At 55.6% G+C, this 23,312-nt stretch overlaps 1 protein-coding gene and 1 pseudogene across 3 annotated transcripts; one reads left to right on the top strand and one right to left on the bottom strand.

The window, feature by feature from the left end:
- Positions 1–466: 466 nt before the first annotated feature.
- On the bottom strand, positions 467–5,303 carry LOC148639311 (uncharacterized; annotated as a pseudogene). Its single transcript, XR_015930848.1, has 3 exons — positions 5,116–5,303; positions 3,403–3,545; positions 467–3,309 (listed from the first exon to the last, which is right to left on the bottom strand). The product of XR_015930848.1 is annotated as an uncharacterized LOC148639311 (transcript).
- A 179-nt stretch (positions 5,304–5,482) lies between these two features.
- Positions 5,483–22,264, top strand: LOC148639310 (TLE family member 5-like). 2 transcript variants are annotated; one of them, XM_088622156.1, is made up of 7 exons: positions 5,483–6,048; positions 13,302–13,399; positions 15,667–15,730; positions 16,528–16,572; positions 17,700–17,762; positions 17,922–17,996; positions 18,727–22,264. In XM_088622156.1, exons 1-7 carry the CDS (start codon positions 6,022–6,024, stop codon positions 18,949–18,951), a joined length of 597 nt encoding a protein of 198 aa, XP_088478282.1. In that variant the 5' UTR covers positions 5,483–6,021; the 3' UTR covers positions 18,952–22,264. The 2 variants fall into 2 exon arrangements, with proteins under 2 accessions (XP_088478282.1, XP_088478281.1); XM_088622155.1 differs by having other exon boundaries at positions 5,484–6,048; positions 18,724–22,264.
- The last annotated feature ends 1,048 nt before the right edge of the window (positions 22,265–23,312 follow it).

The raw sequence follows: 23,312 nt of genomic DNA, 5'->3' as shown, positions 1-23,312 counted from the left end.
CCACCAGCCTGCAATGTTGGCACACAGCATGATGGATCCACGGACTCCTGTAGTTTTCTCTTGTCTTCCCATCAGCCTGAAACAGCAGGACCCGGGATCATTGTCACTGGCTGCTATACCGTTGGTGTCAAGGTGCAATGAGTTGTACGGTCTTTTATGGGTCTTTCGGCACCAGTGTTGTACTGGACTGTCTTGATCTGCACAGTTTGTGTCGGCCTCCTTTCACCTCTTTCATCAATGAGTAGTTTTTGACCCCTGGCCTGCCGTTGGCTGGATGTCGTTTGGGTGGTGGACCATTCCAGATACACACGGGACACTTGAGCTCGAAAAAAAACGTGAATCATTGCAGTTCTGGACTCAAACCAGCGTGCCTGACATGACACCTACTATCAAACCCCGTTCAAAGGCACTTAAATCTTTTTTCTTGGGGAATCTTTCTCCCTCACATACACAATCCATGTCTCAGTTATTTCAAACCTTAAAAATCTTTATTTGACATGTCTCCCCCCTTCATCTACACTGATTGAAGCGGAATTAACATCTGAAATCAATTTGGGGACCATTGCTTTCAGCTGGATTCACCTGGTCAGTCTATTTCAAGGAAAGAGCAGGCATCCAAAATGTTTTGTGCAACACAGTGTGCCACACACAGTGCAGTGTGGTACGGTCCTACACACAGTACAGTACAGTGATGAAGTCCTGCACATAGTACAGTACAGTGATACAGTCCTACACACAGTGTAGTACAGTGTGATACTGTCCTACTCATAGTATAGTACAGTACAGTGTGGTACAGTCTTGCACACAGTACAATACAGTGCGATACAGTCCTACACACAGTACAATACAGTGTGGTATAGTCCTGCACACAGTACAGTATAGTACAGCACAGTGATACAGTCCTACTCACAGTATAGTACAGTGAATCAGTTCTACACAGTACAATAGTGTACAGTGATCCAGTCCTGCACACAGTACATTCAATGCTGAAAAGAGAAGACACAAAACGTTTCGGCTGTGAAGCCTTCTTCAGGTATGAGAAAGACAGGGCTGACAGCAAAGATTAAATAGCACTGAAGAACAAAAGCTGAGAGAGAGGAGGAGGCAGGAAGGGCAGAGAGGCAGAGAGGCCGCTCAGGAAGTGCAAAGTGGAGAGGGGTGAAGAAAGGTGTGAAGTCAGAACCAGCATGAGGATAGAGAAGATTACACAAAAATAAGTCTGTCGTTGAGAGAAGGGGAAGGTGTGAACCCAGTTTCAGGGTGAGTTTCGTTTCTGTAGTTTTTCTGCTGTGGGAGTTGAGAAACCCTCCTTTGACAACAGGGACAGAGAGATCGGTGCGATCATGGCCGTCTGAGGTGCAGTGAGAAACTATGGGCTTTGAGAAATCTTAAATCTTCACAGCCCTAACATGTTCTCTGAAGCGGTCTCCTAGTCTCCTTCCGGTTTCCCCATCGTAGATAGCTGGGCATTTTCTGCAGGAGATACAGTAAATGAGGTTGCTGGAGGTACAGGATGTCGTCTGGGTGATCTGGAAGTGACCTGAGGGGCCCTGAATGAGCGTGTTGTTAGATATGTATTTGCAGGTGATGCAGCAAGTTCTGTTGCAGGGGAAGGTGCCTGGTGGGGATTGCCGAGTGCGAACGGGAGCTGTAAACAAGTCGTTTACGTAGATTGGTTTGTCAGATGATTGGGCGGTTAGGGGTACCGATGGAGGGATCGCCCTGTAAAGTGGAGAAGTTGTTAATAATGGTTCTGGGGGTAGGAAGTGTGTGGTAGGGAAGCACCAAAGGAATGGGGTTGTGAGACGGGGAGTTCCTGATCGAGTTGATGATCCGAGGGCTGTTTTTGGCCCGGGTGAGAGCCCTGTCAATAACATGGGTGGGGTATCCTCTGTTGATGAAAAAAGAGACATTTTGAGTGCTTGGTTCTGGAAACCCATGTCGTCACTGCGGAGTCTATGTAGCCTGAGGAACTGTGAGAAAGGGTCTGGTGTGTTTTTGGTGTGAGTGGGGTGAAAAGAGCTGCACAGAAGATAGCTGTGTGAATCTGTGGGTTTGTAATAGACCGAGGTTGAGAGACGTGGACAGATACATTTATGTCTAGAAACTGAAGAGTGGTGGAAAATATGTTAACTGTATATCTGAGGGAAGGGTGAGAGTTGGTGAATTGATGCAGGAAGTGCTCTAGCTGGTCATTAGAGCAGATAGCAGCACCGACGCAGTCATCGATGTATCACTTGTAGAGGTCAGGGACGAAGCCAGTGTATGAAGTGAGGAAGCGTTCTTCTACCCAGCCGACAAAAATATTGGCATTGCTGGGTCCCATCCTGGTGCCCATGGCAACTCCACTAACCTGCTGATAAAAAAAGGTTATAAAATGAGAAGGCATTGAGTGTGAGAACCAATTCCGCAAGACGCACTAGAGTGTGGGTGGGAGGGTCAAGCACTGTGTGTTTGTCTAGCTTGTGCTTGAGGGCTGTAAGACCGTCGTTGTGGGGAATGATGGTGGAGAGAGACGTGATATCCATGGGAAAAATGTAGCATTCTGGACCCTGAAATTGGAAATCATTGAAAAGTTGGAGGGCATGGTTCGTATCCCTGATATATGAGGGAAGCATTTCAACCAGAGGTCTCATAAGGCTGTCCCGGAAAGCAGAGCTGAGTGTGGTCGGACAATTGCACGCTGAGACAATGGGGTGTCCAGGGGTGTCGGGTTTTTAGATTTTGGGAAGGAGATAGAATTGGAATACTTGGGAATGTTCGACGATGAGACGGTTCGCTTCCTGGGGCAGCACCTGGTTGCTGAAAAGAAGAGCGACAGTGGATACCACTTCCTTCTGGTAGTCAGTGGTAGGGTCCTGTTGGAGAGGACGGTAGGCAGAAGTATCGGATAATTGTCTGGAGGCTTCCTTAATGTACAAGTCTTTTTGCCACACCACAACAGCTCCTCCTTTGTCTGCTGGTTTGATGACCATCTCATCCCTGGTGCGGAGAGATTGGAGTGCCTGAGTTTCTCCTTGGGTGAGGTTAGACCTGCGTTTCCTGGGTTTGGAAAGGGTCTTGGGAACTTGATTGTTGCATTGGTTAATAAAGTAATCAACTGGTGGAAACCGGCCGGAAGGGGGAGTCCAAGAGCTCCGTTTAGGATTTATATTGTTAATGGCATCAGTGAGGTGAGGAGGCGTTGAGCAAATGAGCTTTGAGCCGAATCCTGCGGTGAAAACGGTTGAGGTCGACTTGGGTTTGCGGGATGTCCAGCTTCTTGGGTCTGGAACATAACAGGGCTCTGCTGAGAAGAGATCGCTCATCCTGTGAAAGAGAGAGGTCAGAGGGTATAGGAACCACAAGGTTAGGATTGGCTGAGGTGGTGAAAAGAGGATTGAGTGTGATTGAGTTTTTTACCCTTCTCTGAAGTGAGGAACTGGTGGAGTTGGGAGTTGAGGGATCTGATGAGGTTTGTTATGAAGGGAAGATGCTATGCAGCTGTGAGCCGTAAGAATGCCTTGGCTTCCTTGATGTTGTTGCCAGGAAGGGTCATCTGTTGTCTGAAGGAGAGGATGGTAGAAAGCATTAGTTTCCGCTAACACTGTTATAGAAGTCTCCGAGTATTACACAAGTCCAAAGAAAAAGTGTTAAATTTCAGGCGAAATCCTTTAGGAATTATATTATAACGACGACATCTGTAAAGGAATAGAAGGTGGTTAGAAAGCCTGGTCTTGGATCTTGGAACAGATCGCTGTGAAGAGGCGGAAAGCTGGTTTAGTGAGAGAGGGAGCAGGTAGCCCAGGGAGGAAGAGAAGGAACGACGAAGAGATCTAGAGAAAGATTTAGAGGAAGGCATAGTGGGTATAGTTATACAGTCCCACTCACAATATAGTACAATGGTACAGTCCTATACACAGTACAGTACAGTGATACAGTCCTGCACACAGTACAGTATAGTTATATAAGTTCAGGTGGGTAGCTGCGTCAGCATGCGTAGGCTGCAAAGGAACAAGTAATAGGTTTTTTCCATGCTGAAAAAAAGGAAGAAAGAAAACACAACGTTTCGGCTGTGGAGCCTTCTTCAGTATATAATCCTACTCACAGTACAGTGTGATACAGTCCTACACACAGTACAGTACAGTTATATAGTCCTACTCACACACTCCTACACACAGTACAGTGATACAGTCCTGCACACAGTACAGTGATACAGCCCTACACAAAGTACAGTGATACAGTCCTGCACACAGTACAGTGATACAGTCCTGCACACAGTACAGTGATACAGTCAAGGCACACAGTACAGTGATACAGCCCTACACAAAGTACAGTGATACAGTCCTGCACACAGTACAGTGATACAGTCAAGGCACACAGTACAGTGATACAGCCCTACACAAAGTACAGTGATACAGTCCTGCACACAGTACAGTGATACAGCCCTACACAAAGTACAGTGATACAGTCCTGCACACAGTACAGTACAGTGATACAGTCCTGTACACAATACAGTGGCCTTTCAGTTGACTCCACTCCATCCCTTGTACTGTTCAAACCGCAGCCAAAAGTTATTTCCCCATCAGCTGTGGCATCATACAGACAGCTCCTGATTAATTATTTGCAGTACAGATTATGTCTCATTAAATAGTTATGACTCTGGCCTTGTCTTATTAAAAATTCATTCGCAGAACCAGCAGGCAGTGCTCTGCTTTAAGCCGGGAGCGCTAGGTCCCGCTGGGTCCCGCAGGGCGGGCAGAGTGGACCTCTGAGACAGCACCACAGCTCTGGACTCGCTCGGACCGCTCCTTCTGATCGGCGCTTCCCTGTGCTGGGCCTGCGGGAAACATACTCCTCTTTCACAACTTCCTCTGAACCTACAGACGTCAGGGCACACAACATCACCATGCGAGACACAGAGTACTCGTCCACACACAGAGCTTCATCCAAACAGGTGAAGGTTCATTCTCTGCTGGAAGGTTAGAAAAAAGCAACACGACATTTGTTTCGGCACAACGCCTCGCTGTGTTTCTTTTCCTTTCAGCAGGGAAAACACCTTCACCCTTTCCTCTGCGGCCGACGCTGCTCCCTACTCGAATTGATCTAGGTGAATCGTCTCGCTGGGATACCCACAGCCAGACGTCGTTTAAGCAGCCAGTGCACAGCGGAATCATCATGGCGGTCTAGGAGGGTTAAAAGACGGTTCCGGTCCTGAGGACTTAAAATCCCCCCGAGCAATTGAAAACGCGTGTAGTTCACAGTAACTAGACCCCCCGCACCCCTGGCCTGGACCCCACGGGTGTGCGGGGAGGAACAGAGCTCGCACCCGCGGGCCGGGAGGAGGGCGAGAGGGGGGACACATTAGACGGCAACACTTCCGCTAAGCGTTCGTGTTTTCACCCACCCGACAGCGCAGCCGGGGCCTGCCGAGCGCGCCCGAGCGCAGCGCCGCCCCAGTCCCGCGTCACGCGGGCCGCGCGGCTCGTGCGTGGTGTCAGAGCTCGAGCGCGGCGGCGACATGGTCGGTCAGCAGACACGGCACCCACACCGCGAGCGCAGCCCCACGCACACGACCCGCAGGGCGCTCTGAAAACACGTCCGCCCAGCTCATCCGCCCGCTGCCGAGCAGGCGCAGGACGGCGTGCGCCGGCAGACAGTAACGGCGAGGCAGGGAAGGGCTGCGGGGAGCAGCGTGATTGCGTTTCTGTCAGTCACGGGGAAGGGAGCCGCGCAGGAGCAGCGCTGCTTGTTCAAACTTTGGACCGTCTGGGAGGAGAACACGGTTCCGAGACTTTCTCTCTTAAAACAAAGGACAGAAACCCCAGCGCTCCGCAGTATGAGTGGGATACATTAGGGCCGGTTGGGAAGACGAACACAGGGCTGAGAAACAGGAGCGAGGCTCGTCTCCTGCGGTGACTGGCGTCGACGCGCCGCGAGCACCTCCGTCCCCGACACGGGGAGACAAAGGGAGCGATTCCAGGTCCCTCACCCCGGCTTTCGTCTTTGTTCGGCAGAAGGAATTAACAACAGGAAACTGACATGATGTTTCCACAATCCAGACACTCGGTGAGTCTCGGCGTCTTTATTCTCCTTCTCGATCCGCTCTCGCCGTGCCGTCGTGTTTAAAATCGCTGCGCGCGCGCGCGCGTCGAAGTGTGGGTGCGCGCGCTCGTGTGAGTGTGTGTTTTTCCTCCGGGCTCAGGGGGCACCCCGAGCGCGTGCACCCGCGCCCCCCCCTCCCCGTTCCTCCGGCAGCAGCTGTTTACATTTCGGGGACCCGGCCGCCGGCGCCGCGCGGCTCCGCCGGGGTCCATTTTAAGACGCGCGGCGGGTCGCCCCTCCTGCCCCGGGGAGCGCGCGCCGTGCTGGGGGCAAACCTGGCGCTGCGTGAGCGCACGTCCGGGGGGCAGCGGCGACGGCCCGGGGGCTGCTACTGAAGCCGCGCCGCTGCCCCCCGGACAGCCGGCCGCCTTTCCGGCGAGATCCGCGCCTGAAGCGGCCCGAACGGAAACGACACGTTATTTCTGCAAAACTTCCACAAAATGGCCGTGTCCTCGCTCGCGCGCAGCGAGCTCGCCCGGGGACCCCGGCCGGGGATGGGGGTCCCCGCCGCCGCCGGCGGGCCGCTCGTCTGGGCGAGAGGCGAGGGAGTCACCCCCAGGGCCCGGGCGGGGGGTTTCCCCTGGACCCGGGGCCGGAGGAGGCGAGACGCGTTTCTCCCGCTGGTCGTCCGCGACAGTAACAGCTACCATCTTGAAGAGAGCAGGCGGACGATGAGGGACTCACGCGTTTCACGATAACTTCATCAAACTGACGCTAAACTGAATATCGCCCCTCGAAAGTTGACCAAAATATGAAATTAAAATACTTAAGACAATGCCGTGTTGTAATTTATAGGGTATGTTCCTCAATTCCGCATTAACCTGTCCAGTTTAATACAGTTTATTTAAATTTAACCGGTTCCAATTGGCTTACATTTTAAACGTACTTCATTTTTACTGCAGCACCTTAAATGCTCATACGGCTGTTATTAATGAGATTTATACAGCCTTCCTCGGCTGTGATTAGGTGAGCTTGGAAAGGAACACGCACGCAGGCCACATTAATTCATGGCGTCTCAGCCTGATATTACATCATTTTAGATCGTGGTGCGCCTGGCCGTGGTTTTCGCTCTGGAGCTGCAGTCCGGGGCTCAAAGCTGTTCAGATCTCCAGCTGGCGCTGAAAGACAGGTATAGAATGTAAATTAATTCTACTCGTTTTCTGAAGAAGGGATAGACCCGCAGAGTCCGGCCACAGATCAGCTCCAGAAGAAGGCGTCTTTGTCGCCTGGTTTGTGTTGATCATCTGGATTCTCCGTCAGTTTTCGATTCATACGCTTGATTAATTAACAGGGGGCCCATGAGGGGCTGAGCAATGATGCCCCCCTCCCCCCGACAGGATCAGGAAAGCCCGGCGTTGTGTGTGGAGGTTCTGAAACTCCCGATGCGTGAGGTTCGGGAAGAGGGGGGTCCCAGTCGTCCTCCTCTCCAGGATGAAGAGGTTACCTGTGCACCTTGAATTGGAGCACCTGGGGAAAGCCCCTGCAGAGCTGGGCAGAACGTGCAAGCTCCCCACAGAAAGGTGCCTGAGGTTGGAATGGAGCCTGGGACCCTGGTGCTGTGTCACTTGTGATTTCATCTGTGAGCGCCTGGAGTGTCACTACTGCTCCTCCTTGTCTTCACCCCCAGATCTCAACAACCCTCAACTAAGGCTGCTGCTGGAAGGGGTGTTAGTGGGACCAGTAGGGGGCGCTCATCCTGCGGTCCACGTGGTTTTAATGCCCCAGTATAGTGACGGGGACACTGTACTGTAAACAGGCGCCGTCCTTCGGATGAGACGTAAAACTGAGGTCCTGACTCTCTGTGGTCATTAAAAATCCCAGGGCGCTTCTCGAAAAGAGTAGGAGTTTAACCCCGGCGTCCTGGCCAAATTTCCCATTGGCCCTTACCAATCATGGCCTCCTAATAACCCCCCTCTCTGAACTGGCTTCTTCATCACTCTGCTCTCCTCCCCACTGATAGCTGATGTGTGGTGAGCGTTCTGGCGCACTATGGCTGCCGTCGCATCATCCAGGTGGGGCTGCACACTGGTGGTGGTGGAGGGGATCCCCATTACCTGTAAAGCGCTTTGAGTGGAGTGTCCAGAAAAGCGCTGTATAAGTGTAAGCAATTATTATAATTATTATTGTTATTAACTCGCCACAGTCAGTTACTGGTCCCGCTGGCCTCAAGGGGGGTACCAGCCCGGGGCCCAGTGCCCAGCGTGCTCTCTGCCCCTCAGGCTCCACACACCCTACAGTCCCTACAGCGGTGGCCCGAGGGGGACCCCGAAGACTCAGGACCCCAGCCTGAAACCTGGGCCGAAAGCTGGTCTGGGTCTGGCGTGGGGGCGCTGGTGTGGAGCTCATGTCCTCCTCCTGGGGAAAAGATCCGGCGCTGCTGAGGTGCTCAGAGGTCTCGGGATCGAGGTGCTCTAGGCGCCCCGGCCCACTGAGAGACGGGGAAGAGCTGGGGCGCGCGGTGACCCCGAGCTGTGCTTCACGTCGTGCCCCGGGCAGTCAGAGGGGTCCCCCTGCACGCCGGGTGTCCCGAGGCGCGTCGCTCTTTCCTCCTGCTGGCTGCGGCGGTCTCGGGGCGCGCCCTCTCCCCCCCGTGTCCCCCAGGGCCGCCGGCAGCGCCGGTCTCCCGCTCCTCTCCGGAAGGCATGTCTGCTGGCGCACAGGCGGCCATAATTACTGTTGCCGTAGCGGCAGTAACAATAATTAAAAAGGCTCGCCTAGTGGGGGCGGGGTCTGTGCAGCGCCTGGCACTGCTGTGACGGGGACACAACTCGGGACACAGCTGCGGACGTTAGGGCCGGTGCAGGCTGGTCTGGGTCTCCTGCCTGCTTGTGGTCGTCGGAGGTCAGCACTGGTCTGGTGTCGCAGATGTGTCTGTCCCTGCACCTTCCTGAACTTGTGAGCTCTGTGGTGCGGCTGGAACAGTTGTGTAATGCAGTTCTCGATCCAGATTTCAGATGGTTAGAAATACATTTAATACACCAGCTTTACTGCCTTGTATCTTGTGGCCAGCAGGTCTCAGAAGCCGGGCCGGGTCAGTACCAGGGTGGGAGACTCTAAGGAAAGCCGGGTTGCTGCTGTGAGTGGCGCTGGTGGACCAGTAGGTGGCGCTGTTCCCTCTGAGCTAGAGGTTCCCTACCGATACCCCAGCATGGGGAGAGGGGGCAGTGTGCAGTCGGAGGCGCTGACCACTCGGTCATTAAAGACCGTGTCTCTGCTCGTGACCGGAGGGTGTTCACGCTGCTCGTCTGGCTGAGCTCCACCACTCTGCCCCGGTCTGATGTGGTCTGAGCTGCCTGAAGTTCCCCTCCATTCAGCTGGAGCAGCAGCTGGGGTTTTGGAATCTTTTAGAGGTGAAAAGACACTCTAGCGACTCTGCTGGTGTTCAGTCCTGTGAAGGGAGCCCAGCGTTGCTGCTGCTAGCAGGCGTGTGGAGCAGTGCCAGCGAGGGAGTGCCTGTGTTGGGGTACGTGGGGTGCAGCCTGGGAGGGGCAGGTGAGCGTGATCGGTGTTGAAGTTGCTACCCTGTGTCCCCACCCTGTCTGCTGTGCATCTTGGCGGCTGGAATGCTGAGGAGCTGGGTCAGCCCACCCTGCCGAGTGGGGGTGTAGTAGGTCTTTACCTGAGAAACAGGCTGTCAGACTGTGAAACCATCTCCCCTTCTCCCCTGTCCCCCTCCTGTTAGGAGGAGTCTCTTGCACTGAACCCAGCTCTCGGTTCACTGGTTCTGATTGACCTGGTATGGACTTGGTGCAGGTGATCAGGCTGCGGTTGCCTGCGGACCCAGGTGGAGACCCGGTGCTGTTGGGCTTGTCTCCACACCGGCCCGGGAGTTCTGGTCACAGACCCTGGTCTCGGCTCCCTTCTGTGTTGGATCTGGGTCCAGGAGCACCAGGGGGTGGTTTATCGGGTTTCCTGGTTCTGGGTCTTACAGCCAGAAGCCAACCAGAAACAGTGTTCAGACCAGTGGAGTCCTTAATTAGTGGTCTGCAGGCTTTGGCTGGGCAGTCCCTCGCACCAGGGTCGCTGCCTGCCAGCAGGGTGAGGAGAGCCCCGAGTCCAGACGGGCGAGGTGCTGGGGTTAACACCCTGCTTCTAGTTGAAAAGGCAGAAAACCCTCGTCCGCAGGGATGGGCCTGACTGCTCCCTGTGGGCCTGGTATCTCCCAGTTCTTGCTGCACAGCTCCCCCTGCTGGCCGTGGTGTGTGAATGGAGTGGAACAGGCAGTGAAGGGGTAGAGCACCCCCTGCTGGTCTCCCTGCAGGAGTGGGGTCGGCCTGTGCTTTCTCCCAGACCAGCCTGCCTGAACTGCTGGCAGCCACCTAGATCAGAGATCTATGCTGACGTTTCGCATACACACGGGTAGACACACATACGTGGGTACACGCGTGTGCATACACTAACGCAGATTCATTTACACACGTGCGCACAGACACACACACACACGGGTACACGCGTGCACACACTCATACACACATATGGGTACACACATGGGCACAGATACACACACACACACGCACTCGCACACACACAGAGACAGGCGTGTGCACAGAGATACACGCACACACAGTACACACACTGCAGTGAGTTGACAGCGAGGCCAGACGCTGCCGATCCCTCCCATGGCTGATAATCCAATTGGAGAGCCCTTATGCTGCTTGATTCCAGTAATCGGGCCCTGCACGAGGGATTTGGAAGGGATTACCGAGTCTCTGTGCTGAGAGAGCCCCGTCATGCTACAGTGGTTAGCAAACACAAGGCCCTGCCCAGCCTCCTGCCCCCAGGCGGCCCGGGGCGCTCCAGCCGCCCAGCTGGGGTGTGAGAGGTGCAGTTTGCTGTCTTGTGCGGCCCGCCGGGTCGATGGCTCTGCAGAGCTGGACTGAGGGGTCAGTTCATGCTGCCCCCCCCCCCCGTCAGCCGCTGGCCACAGCGCCCCTGGAGCGACCTGGAAGCAGGGGGTGCTCCCGACTGACCCCCAGGCCCCTGGGGCGTGATCCTCCATCGGCCTGTGGGTTTGTGGACCCTGGACTTCCCCGAGGAGGGCAGGGCTGGGCAGCAGGGTCCTTCCTGGGCAGGGGGAGGCTTTACTGGGGCTGCCCCCTGCTGTGTATGGGTTACACCCCCCCCAGACAGCCCAGCTCTCCCTCTAAAGAAACTCCCTCCCACTCCCACTCCCACACACACAGCTCCCTGCGCTGCGCTTTCCTTGGACACACACTTCGCTCTGTGCCCCTCCTCCTCCTTGCTTCCTCCTCACGCACACACATCAGTACAGCTCCGACACACGCCCACGTTCTAATCCTGAAGCCCCCCCCCCCCACGGGCCTCTGGGGGCTTGTCTGCTTTCTGTTTCATGTGAGCAAATTGAATCGGGGGCCTGACACACGCAGCGGAGCAGATGTCCAGGGCGTTGCAGGGCAGGTCGGCTCGTTAGCATCACAATCGGGGCCCTGTGGCCCCCTGGCCCGAGGGGGGGTGCGCTGGGGGGGGCTGGTGCGTGTCGCAGCGCCTCTAATTGATTTTAAACGCGGCGAGTTGACGGGGTGCTTGTTCACTGGGAGGGCCCGGGACCTGGACGGGCTCGATTCCTGCGGACCCCTGGCCCTGCCCGTGCGCCTGGCCGGTGGGCCGCGCTGCCCTCTGGCGGGAGTGACGAGGCGCGGCGCGTGTGTGCCGGCGCAGGGTTCGAGCCCGGCCGGGGCGGGGGGCTCGGCGCAGGACACCCTGCCACGCCCTCGTGAGGTGTCTTACCCGTGCGGCCGACCCGGAGGGGCCGTGTCCACCTCCTGGACATCACTGGGGCTCCATGGCTGTTCTGGCAAAACGCAGCGAAAGCCGAGTCCTTCTGTGTGAGAGCCTGGCAGGTGGTAAAACGTGGAGTGGCTCGGTCTGATGCGGAGTGGAGCTGTCGTTGCCTGCGAGGAGCCTGCAGCGGCCTGTTCAGCGGTGCCAGCCGGGTGATGGGCGAATGTGCTCTCAGTGGGCTCTGGGGCCCGAGTGAAGGTCTTGGTGCTGCAGCCCCCAGCGGAGCCGGACAATCCCGCTTGAACCACCTTAACGAGGTCAGAGAGGCAGCGAGCCGGCCCTCTCCACAGACCAGGCGAGGGGGAGGGAGTGGGGGGTATTATACTCGGATCTCAACCAGGGGGATGATCATCAAATCCCAGGCCCAAACAAGATTATCTTCCCTGGGCTGATTAGAAGGACAGGCAGATCTGTGAAGATGCTGTGGAGGTGATCGTTTCCTGTGTTTATACTGTTGATTAAGCACTTCACACCACGGTTATCTTCACACAGGGGGAGACATGCCTCCCCACGTAGTGCGCCCCCCCCCCGGCGACCTGTTTGTTCACTCCTGTCCGCGCCAGCGCCTGCGAGTTCACACCTGTCCCCGCCGCGCCAGCGCCTGCGAGTTCACGCCTGTCCCCACTGTGCTGTGCTAAATTTGTCTAAAACCAATTAAGCAATTACTCTTTTTGGGGGACACAACATCAAGTGCTGGAGAATCTCCTCACTGTGGACACCCTGTGGTCAGCCTGTGGACAAGTGGGGAGTGAGCAGGCCCACACTGGGACAACGTGTTTATGGCCAAATCCAAAGTCCTGATCTCATTACAAGAGGGTCTTTGTGGCTCATTAACCTTGGCACCCCCACACTGTAGGAGCGAAGGCCCAGAGACAGCAGGAACCCCGGGGAGCACAGCCCACAGCCCACAGCCTGGGGAGACATGTTCAGGCGCAGTCTGAGTCACGCTGAGTCCTGATTCTAAAGCGATTTTGGCACGCAATTTTCTTCAATTGAGCGGGTCCCCTATTAGTATCTAAAAGATTTAAATGGATTAAAAAGGAAAGGATGACGTTCTCACTAGTAATTTAATGTATTCCCATGTGGAGAAGGGCTTTGGCTGTGCAGAAGCTTTTAACCAAAGTTTTCTGTAGAACCAATTATTTTAATAGTCTTGCCAAGGTAATTCTGTCAAATACAGAGAGTTCAGTAGAAGTTTGTTTTTCAATTTATGTTGGAACTTTTTAGTCAACGGCGGAGGTTCTGTCTGCTCCTGGGGGTCGGTGAAGAACCAGGACAGCCATCTGCAGGATTCCAAGTTGCTCGCTGACTGACCAATCCAAGCGCTGAACTGTGCCGTGTGTGTGTGTGTTGGAGACGGCTTCTGGAGTTTGGAAGATCAGAATGTAACAATTGTTTTCTTTTTCCCTGTTTAGGCTTCGTCCCAGTCATCACAGCCGCTGAAGTTCACAACCTCGGATTCTTGCGACCGGATCAAGGATGAGTTCCAGTTTCTCCAGGCACAGTATCACAGGTACCTGCTCGCTGGTGGGGCTCGGGGCTTGTTGGATTTGGCCAGCTGTTCCAGCGTTGCTTGTGGGCTGAGCGTGGCGATTGGATGCGAGGTCAGAGGTGGTGCCGATGGGCAGTGATTCAGACCCCGGCAAAAGTAAGGAAGTGACTAACGAGAGGTCCATCCAGCTCATTCTGCTTCATCAACCCAGGATCTCATACAGGTCTTTCCTGAAAGAAGCCAGGACACTGGCTTCAACAACATAGCTGGGGAGCTTGTACCAGTCTCCCACCACTCTTTGTGTAAAGACGTGCCTCCTGTTCACAGCTGTGTGGTTTCCTCTGGGGGCTGGGCCGGGAGGGACCTTCAGCACCTCTGGGCCAAAAAGAAAACTAGAATCTGCGGTTGTTGTGTAACAGCTAGTCTGAGTGTTTGAAGATGAACAGGTTTTTTTTAAGAAGAGGCAGATCTGTTTTTTTTTCCCATGTTTCTCCTCTCAGGTTGTCAGTCCCAGGTCTGTTTCCCTGCTTTAGTATTGATTGGCGTAGGGGGGGCGGCATGAAATATTCAACCAGCAATTACTGGAGGCCTGGAGTCTCCTCTTCCTTGGGGAGCTGGTGTTCCAGCTGGGGTGGGGGGAGGTTAAGTGTGAAAGTTTTCCGAGGCTCCTGTGCCCTTCCGGGATTTTATCCCTCTGTATGGATGGTCACTGTGATGGATCCAACTTCCTCAGGGGAAAACACAGTCCTGCTGGTTTCACTGAGAAATCGGACTCCTATTACACAGCTGTCTGATCTGCTCCAGGATTTACCTGCAGAAGGCTAAATGCATTTTCTCTGTCTTTAGCTTCAGTGACACAAAACAGGGCAGCTGTTCTCGAATCTCCAGCATTCAGTCATGGTGTTTGTACAAAAAAAACCCTGTGGATGGTGAACTGTGGAGTGGATCAGCCTGCTGTGTATTGGGAGTCTGTTCTGTTGATACTTGGAGATCAGAACTGGAGCACGCTGCTGTCACATTAGGGACAAATATTTATTTTTCTGCAGAGTCTATAGAGCAGCTGACAATGCTGAGTGCAGAAGGTGGGGGATCTGGTGCCTTTGATTAAGTGCGAATGAGGAGCTCACTTCTACAGGCTGGGGAAAGGAGATTCTGATCTCCGATCTCTGTTCGAAACGGTGCGAGTCTTCTGCTTCGGAAATGAGCAGGGTGTAATGTCCAGAGCATTGTGGGAGCCATGCTAGTGTTCTCCTGCAGGTTCATAAATAAGCAAATACATAAATCAAAATAAATATGACGGCGCGAGCGATTTGCGAGGCAGGGGAAGGCACTAAAACTCCATCAAAGTGTCATCTGCGAGAGTCCTTACACCTCCGGGCTGGCTCAGGCCAATCACGGGCTGTTCAGCCAGCGCAGCAGCAGGGGAGATGGTTTCCGTGGCAACCCTGATGCGCGTTGCCTGGGTTGCAGAGACGGGAGTGATGAATTTGAGTGGGACTGGCAGCCAGCGAGAGAAGAGACATGCGCACACACACACACACACACACACACACACACACACACTTGCAGGATGGTGCTCTAGCAGAGGCGGTTGTGTGTGTGTGTTTGTGAAAAAGACTGTGTGACAGTGGCTTGAGTGGGTGAGAGAATGAGTCTGTGTGTGTGAGAGAGAGTTTGTGTGTGTGCACCTGTGGCATGTGGGCTGTGCTGAGTCTGTGTGTTTGGGAGAGAGAGGTTGTGTGTTTGTACCGTAAGAACAGTGTGTGAACATAAGAACAGTTACAAATCAAAGGAGCCTCTAGCCTGATTTGGTTGCTAGAAGCTAATTGATCCCAGGATCTGATCCAACCAGGAGTATTGACTTCACCTCCATGGCTGGACGGCTTGTTTCACACCCCCACCACCCTTTGTGTAAACATTGAGAACAGGAGGTACGTAAATGCATTTCAGTGTAGTTTCCACCTGCGTCCTCTGGTTGTGTTTCACTGTTCGGTGCGTAGCTGAGCACATCAGCGTTCTGGAGGTGCAGTCAGTAAACACCCCAGCCGAGCTCGGCCCAGTTATCTGCTCTCCAGGCCCTGCGGGTTGGTGGCTCTCCGCCAGGGACGCTGACCGCTGGGCCGGACCCGGGTCAGTAGAGCTAGGGTCCAGTTCACCTCCGCCTGCTGTTCCGGAGCAGCAGGAACCTTCCGCCGGGCGACTCTGTAACCGGGGCGGAGTGTTTCGGCGGCTCAGACGGTGCCGCAGGGCTCCTGCTCTGGCCTGAGCGTCTCTTCTTCCCTCCTCAGCCTGAAGCTGGAGTGCGACAAGCTGGCGAGCGAGAAGTCCGAAATGCAGCGCCACTACATCATGGTGAGTAAGAGCTCGGCGCGGAGTGCTCCGGGCACGGCAGTCCGACCCTCTCCAGGTTTTACAGTGTTGCCAGGCTCCTGGTGCGCCGCAGTCCGATCCGTTCCAGGTTTTACTGACTGCAGGCTCCTGAACACGCCCAACATGACATGCTGAAGCTTGTAGTCAATTTGGCTGAATAGCCTGAGCTCAAAATCTGAGCCTTTTATGGCTTCATCAGTACCTTTTGTACAAGAGCCGTGCAGATGGCAAAGGCTGGTGGAGTCCACTGGCTCTGTAGCAGTGGTCTAAGGTAGCAGAACGATTTGCTCTCAAGAGCTCCAGACCTGTGCTTCAGGACTGGGTGTCCTGTGCCCCTGTGTCCCGCTGTGTGCACCCCGAGAAACTGATTGCCCTCACTCATCTGCCCCAAGGCAGTGAGGCAGCGAGGCTGGAGGCACAAGAGACAGGTGAGGTACCAAGGGCTGCTGATCAGAGAGGCAGAGAGGGCTGGAGGCAGGAGAGGTGAACTTGTGCCTCCTTGTTCTGTCCACGTCTCTTCCCCTCCATGTCCCAGCGACCTATTCCTGCCTCTCCAGCCCACATGGCCGTCTGATACTCGGCTCCTCGCCCCCCCCCCCCATCCAGAGACGCCTCACCAGAGCGGAGAGGAGGAAAGTCAGGATAATTGGCTATCAGGTTCTCCCCTGCTGGGGCCACGGTCTCCTCGACAGCCGCGGGGGCGAGAGGCGGGTGGCGGTGTGTGGGAGTGCGTGCTCGCGTTCTGTGTGCCCTCACACGTGTGCTCTTGTGTTTGACAGTACTACGAGATGTCCTACGGGCTGAACATCGAGATGCACAAGCAGGTGAGTCTTCTGCTCTGACATCTTCCTCACATCGCACACACACACACACGCCAGCACTGCGCACACGCACGCACGCACGCACGCACACACACACTGAACAGCTGATTTCACTGGAGCCCCTGTGCGTCCCGGTCAGAGCCTGTGGTCTCCAGCGGAGAGCTTTGGGGTGCCTGGGGGTGCAGGGCGCTATATAAAAACAGTTGCAGAAGCAGCAGAGAAATTGGAAATCCCTCACAGCCGCTCGCCTGTTGAAATTGCACCAGCCTGGCTTGTATAATTCATCAGGCTTATTTATTTATTTTTGACATTTATGAAAAATTGAATATGGACGAGGAGCAGAGGCGCGCAGATCGGGCGAGAGGAAATTGGCGCGGACGTGTGGTAATGACTCTGCCGGGAATCTGCAGCGCCGGGTGCTCACCGGAGACCCAGCTGTGGCTGGCGGCTCTAATCCGCTCGGCCTCGTCTCGCCTCTCGCTCAGCACAGAGGCCGCGGGAATCAGCCGGGGGGGAGGGGTTCAGGCAACAGAGGTGGGGAGGGAGAGGCGGCGCAGGTTTCTTTTCTCCGAGTTACTTGGCGCTCTGGGCACGCAGGCACATTTCTCCAGTTCAGATTAATCGTTTCGGCTTCACTGCTGCGAGCAGGCAGCTCCATGTTTAATTTTCATCCTGCAAGAAAATTGATTTATAACTCTTCTCAGTGCTGTTTATTGGTATGTGTGTGTGAGTGCGCTCTTGCAGTTCAATGTCGCGTTTCCAGTTTCAGCTGCAGGCACAGCGTTCAGCCTGTGGTAGAGGCAGCAGTAGACTCCCAGTGCGGAGCAGCCTGAGCCTCTCCAGGTTTTACCAGCCGCTGGCTCCTGGCCTGGGGTTACCAGCAGTGAATAAGCTGGCTTTCTTCTCGCCTCGTCAGGGAACGAGTTGCTGTCCAGATTATTTGATGATCTGCCAGGGCAGGTTACTCGTTATTATTGTCTGCTTCTGCTAACAAGTGCTAGCTGTCGCTGTCTCTCTCTGGGGCTCCTGGAGAAAACCGCTCCGCCTCTGGGCTCTGAAGGAGGTCGGTGCGTGTGTGTTGGGCTTGGGGTGAATGAACTGGTTGATCAGCGAAGCTTCTTCCTTCACAGGCGGAGATCGTGAAGAGGCTGAATGGAATCTGCGCTCAGGTGCTTCCCTACCTGTCACAAGAGGTAAGTGCAGCAGGAGAACTCTGCCTGTGTGCCTCCTGCCCACTCTCTCTGAGTGAGACAGACCCAGAGAGCCGTCAGCTGCAGGCTGGGGTGCTCAGGGGTTCAGTAACTCGACCACAGGGGGCCTCACTTTTGCTCTCTCCATGTCCTGTGTCCCAGCACCAGCAGCAGGTCCTGGGTGCCATCGAGAGGGCCAAGCAGGTCACCCCTCCTGAGATGAACTCCATCATCCGGGTAGGTTGGACCCCTGACGCTCTCTGTTGTGTGCTCTGTTGTGTACATGTTGTGTGTGTAGGTTTTTGTGCTGGTTCACTGTGAGTTTCCTTTGTTGGCCCTGGCCTGTGCATTGCGTGTTGTGTAATATGTGTGCAGTGTTGTGTAGTACGTGTGCTGACTCTGCCTGTGTGCAATGTGTGAGGTGTGTGTACTGACCCTGGGCCTGTGAGTTGTACAGTGTGTGTGCGCTAAACCGCCGGGCCTGTGTGTTGGGCAGAGGTGTGTGTGTGTGCGCTAAACCGCTGGGCCTGTGTGTTGGGTAGAGGTGTGTGTGTGTGCGCGCTAAACCGCTGGGCCTGTGTGTTGGGTAGAGGTGTGTGTGTGTGCGCGCTAAACCGCTGGGCCTGTGTGTTGGGTAGAGGTGTGTGTGTGCGTGTGCGCTAAACCGCTGGGCCTGTGTGTTGGGTAGAGGTGTGTGTGTGTGTGTGTGTGTGTGTGTGTGTGTGTGTGTGCGCGCTAAACCGCTGGGCCTGTGTGTTGGGTAGAGGTGTGTGTGTGTGCGCTAAACCGCTGGGCCTGTGTGTTGGGTAGAGGTGTGTGTGTGCGTGCGTGTGTGCGCGCGCTGAACCGCTGGGCCTGTGTGTTGGGTAGAGGTGTGTGTGTGTGTGCGCTGAACCGCTGGGCCTGTGTGTTGGGTAGAGGTGTGTAGTTGTGCGCTGACCCCCTGCGCCTGTGTTGTCCGCAGCAGCAGCTCCAGGCTCACCAGCTGTCCCAGCTGCAGGGGCTGGCCCTGCCCATGACCCCTCTGCCCCTGGGCCTCACGCCCCCCACCCTGCCGGCCGTCACCTCCAGCTCCGGCCTCTTCTCGCTGTCCAGCATCCTGGCCTCGCAGGCCCACCTGGCCAAGGAGGAGAAGGCGGCGCGCGAGGGCAGCGACAGCCACCGGGACGAAGAGGGGGACAAGTCCGACTAGCGCCTCTCCAGACCCCTCCCTGCTTCTGCGCCAGCCCTGCCTCCATCGCCTGATCCCCCTCGCACCCCTTCCTCGCGCCCTTCCCCTCTGAGGCTCCACTCGGCCCATCTCAGTTTCTGGACACGCCCCTGACCCCTGACCCCTGACCCCTGCGTGCACCCCGCGCGCATCTCTCCAGTCTCTTGTTGCTTCACCCTCGTTTATTCCTTTAGCCGGCCCCCCCAGTCCCCCCTGAGCCCCCCCACCCCCCGGCTCAGAGTACAGTCCGGCCAGAGCAGCGCACTTGCGTGGCCAGTCCAGACCGGGGCGCCGCAGGTGCTGTGGAGAAGCTGGGGGGAGGGGGAGTGCACCCCCTGTCCCGCCTCTGTCCGTAAACTGTTTTTAATTGTTATAATTATCGTTGCTGTAAAGAAGCTGTTCTGGTGAGAAATTGACTTGACAGGAGACCAGTTTCCTCCCAGACCCAGAGAAAGAGGGGGCGCGCAGTGCTCTGCGGGGGCTAGTGGTCGAGCCAGCAGAGTGTTTCTGTGGGAGAAGGGCACCCGGCTGGTCCTGCTCCGGTCCCCGGTTCGAGCCCTCCTGCGGCCGGGATGGCAGACAAGTCCCTGGCGCTGCCCCTGCTGTGCTCTGAGGAAACGCCCCCCCTCGTGCGCCCCAGCACCGCAGCAGCGGGGTGAGCTCTGGGGACCAGTGTCCGGGGGAGGACTGGCAGGGACGAAGCTTCAGAGGTCCTCGGCGCCCAGCTTTAGTCAAGGCCACCCTGGGGCAGGTTGAACCCCCCTTTTGCCGGGGGGAGGGGTGTGACGGACCCTCCTCCTCCGGCCCTTAAGCAGTGTGGCCTTGAAAGATGGTTGTTTGGGTTCCCCCCTCCCTGCAGGAGAGACCTGTCTTTGTCACACAGAGAAGGCAACAGGCTCAGGCCTCCTGGACAGCAGGGGGCAGTAAGCACTGTGCTGGGTGGCTGTCAGCTGGACCCTCTCTCTAGTCCAGGGAGCAGGTCATGTCCCACCCCCCTCCCTGAAACGCCCTGTCAGTGTAGGTGCCTGCCTTCACAAGACCTTGAAATTATGTTCTGAGTTGCACCTCTTTTTAAAGAAAGGACCTGACAAGCTTAAAGCACATTTAAACAGAACAATGAAGCGTTGAGGTTTGGAAAGGAGCCTGAGGTGCCAGTGCTCTTCCGGATGAGTTCAGCGAGGCTGTGAGATCAGGTGTACCCTGTATTTTTACGTATTTAGGGGCAGTAAACCTTTTTCTTTTTGGATGCCGCCTATGTTGAATCTAGCACAGAACACGAAGCACAAAGGAGAGCAGACACTAACACAGCAGTGTGCTGATGGTCCGGTGTGCTGTGGGGTCAGGGCAGAAGCGTGGGGCTTGTGTTAGAGTGGCATGGCTGGCGGTCGTACCCCAAGACTTTCAGAGGGTCTGTTTTAGCCACGTGCTGACGAGAAGTTGTGTAAATGCAGAGCCCAGGAGTGAGGTCCAGTAATCTCGCTCTCAGTCATGGTCCTGTCCTGGTCCTGTGAGGGACTTGATCTGCCCAAAAGGACAGGGGGCTCCAGTGCCTTGGGTTCGATGTGGGGTCAGAGGTCAGCCACTCCAGGCCTGCCTGCAGACACAGGGTCCCCTGGCCCACTGGCTTGAGTGCCGTGACAAAACCACATGAGTTTTTCCTTCTGTTTCCACCTGTTTTCCTGCTCTGGGACTCATCCCAGCTCCTCCCATGATTCTCCAAGTTTGGGGCCCTGGCTGTAGGACCCCAACTTGAGGTGCAGAGGATGGAGAAGGGGGACCCCTATTCCTCAACCCCCCCTCCATAAGCATAGAGCAGGTGTGCCTGAGTCATACCTGCACATGATGTCTTGTTGGTGGGTCAAGTGTAGGTCTGGACTGAGGGGGTGATGAGTCGCTACGTTTCTGGGGACCCCTCATCCAGTCTCTGGGGATCCCTGGACTCCCCCAGTTCACTTGGATGAGTAGGAGTGTGAGGGACACCAGGATTGGAACCCGCTGACCCGGTTCTGGGATGTAGTGTGTTGCCTTTGTCTGTGGTCGTAGGTCTAGTCTGCGCTTTAGGAGTGTGTATGTACATGTATGTGTACACTGCCTGTGCATGTTCTTACATAGGTATGTGCGTGTGCATCTGTACAGAGGAGCACAGAAACGCTCGTTCCAGCTAGAGCTGCTCAGCGCTGTCACTAGGGGGCGATGCTGGGGTCTGCTCCTGTCCTGCAGTGTCTGCTCAGCGCTGTCACTAGGGGGCGATGTTGGGGTCTGCCCCTGTCCTGCAGTGTCTGCTCAGCGCTGTCACTAGGGGGCGATGTTGGGGTCTGCCCCTGTCCTGCAGGGTCTGCTCAGCGCTGTCACTAGGGGGCGATGGTGGGTTTGCCCCCTGTCCTGCAGGGTCTGCTCAGCGCTGTCACTAGGGGGCGATGTTGGGGTCTGCCCCTGTCCTGCAGGGTCTGCTCAGCGCTGTCACTAGGGGGCGATGGTGGGTTTGCCCCCTGTCCTGCAGTGTCTGCTCAGCGCTGTCACTAGGGGGCGATGTTGGGGTCTGCCCCTGTCCTGCAGTGTCTGCTCAGCGCTGTCACTAGGGGGCGATGTTGGGGTCTGCCCCTGTCCTGCAGGGTCTGCTCAGCGCTGTCACTAGGGGGCGATGGTGGGTTTGCCCCCTGTCCTGCAGGGTCTGCTCAGCGCTGTCACTAGGGGGCGATGTTGGGCTTGCCCCCTATCCTGCAGTCTGCTCAGCGCTGGCACTAGGGAGCGATGTTGGGTTTGCCCCCTGTCCTGCAGTCTGCTCAGCGCTGGCACTAGGGGGCGATGGTGGGTTTGCAGGGGAGCAGACATGTGAAGGAAAGTGAAAAACATTCAGAGGAGAGAGGGCGGTGCCTGACAGAGGTAGATGTTCGATCTTTCATTTCAGAGAGCAGATTACATTTTTATTATTTTGACTTTTTTGTAATTTAATTTAGAGCAGGGGCTGTCTGTCTGGTCTAGCGTCCCCTGTGCAGCGGGCAGTGTTCAGTAGTGACGAGCCAGATCGCAGCCTAACAGCAGTGGACTTGAAGCAGTGTAACCTTTCTGGGCTCTGTAAAGGTCATTTTTTAATTCCCTTATTTTTGTGATGTATGTAAAACCTTCAGTGTGTACTTGGCTAAAGATGTATGTTGTTTGTGTTATGGAAACCAATACTATACCTTGGTTAAAAAAATAAAAAAGTTTAAAAACAGAAACATTTACTATAAATGACAAGTTCTGCAGTAAGGAAGTATTTATGGTGCCTTACAAATAAAAACTCAATGGAGGTCAAGTGTGGGTGTGTGTGAGCTTCTTTTTCTCTCCAGTGTGGAGCAGGGTGGCCTGCAGCCAGCAGAGATCTGACACCCCGTTCCTAACCAGCTCTGCTCGCCAGCTCTACAGGACCCCCTGCAGTGGCCCTCGGGGCCTAGAAAACTTCTTTTGTAGGAATGGGATACAAGCAGGTTTGATTGATCATATTAGTTCAGTTAAACTGCTGAATATCCACCTGGTTTGACTGTGGCAGATACCTGGTTACCAGGACCAGGACTGGATCACTGGGACCAGGACCAGTGCTGAGCTCACCAGGGACCAGCACTGGATCACTGTGACCAGGACCAGTGCTGAGCTCACCAGGGACCAGCACTGGATCACTGTGACCAGGACCAGTGCTGAGCTCAGCAGAACCAGGACTGGATCACCAGGACCCAGTGCTGTGCTGTGCTCACTGGGACTAGGACTGGATTACTGGGACCAGTGCTGAGCTCACCAGGACTGGGCAGCCCTCGTTTCCGTTGACATCAGGTTGGTTCTAGAGCTGACTGCAGGAACATCAGTGTCGCTCCGGAAGCCAGTGGGCAGCTTCTCTCCCCGCCCTCGTGTGGCTGCTCCTCAAAGGGTCCCAGTGCATGAGGCACACGGGTTCGAGTCTCAGAACAGACACCTGAGCTGGACACGGGCCCAATGACGGGGAATGAGGAACCTGCAGGCAGCAGCAGCCGGAGTGGAGGAGAGGCGCTGGAGTCCAGCGGCGGGGCGTCATGGCTCTGGAGGGGGTTGAGGGGGAAGAACTGCGCTGCCCAGGGATGTTGCCCACCTCCACACCTCCCAGAGGCCCCCAGCATCTCGTCTCCCGTCTGCGCTGAGCGTCTTGAGCCAAGGAGCAGGAAGCTGCACTGCCTGTGCTCTGTGTTGCTCTGGTACCAGTTAGAAACCTGCAGCTGAGCGCTGTGCGGAGAGCAGGCAGAGACCCACGTGTGGGCGATGAGCCGCGTGTGAATGACACCTCTCTTAACCGCTGGGAGGTGTTAGTTCTCATAACCCATCCGTCTATGTCCCAG

Source organism: Lepisosteus platostomus, chromosome 27 (assembly GCF_059453375.1).
Source record: "Lepisosteus platostomus isolate fLepPlt1 chromosome 27, fLepPlt1.hap1, whole genome shotgun sequence".
Taxonomy (NCBI): Eukaryota; Metazoa; Chordata; class Actinopteri; order Semionotiformes; family Lepisosteidae; genus Lepisosteus; species Lepisosteus platostomus.
Note: the sequence above shows the minus strand (reverse complement) of the source record. Positions and strands in the feature narration are given on the sequence as shown.

Excerpts from the sequence above, each read along its gene's own strand:
- LOC148639310 (XM_088622155.1), top strand. The coding sequence starts at position 6,022 with ATGATGTTTCCACAATCCAGACACTCG. Across the intron at positions 13,400-15,666 it reads CTCCAGGCACAGTATCACAG|CCTGAAGCTGGAGTGCGACA; the intron begins GTACCTGCTCGC and ends TTCCCTCCTCAG. Across the intron at positions 16,573-17,699 it reads ACATCGAGATGCACAAGCAG|GCGGAGATCGTGAAGAGGCT; the intron begins GTGAGTCTTCTG and ends CTTCCTTCACAG.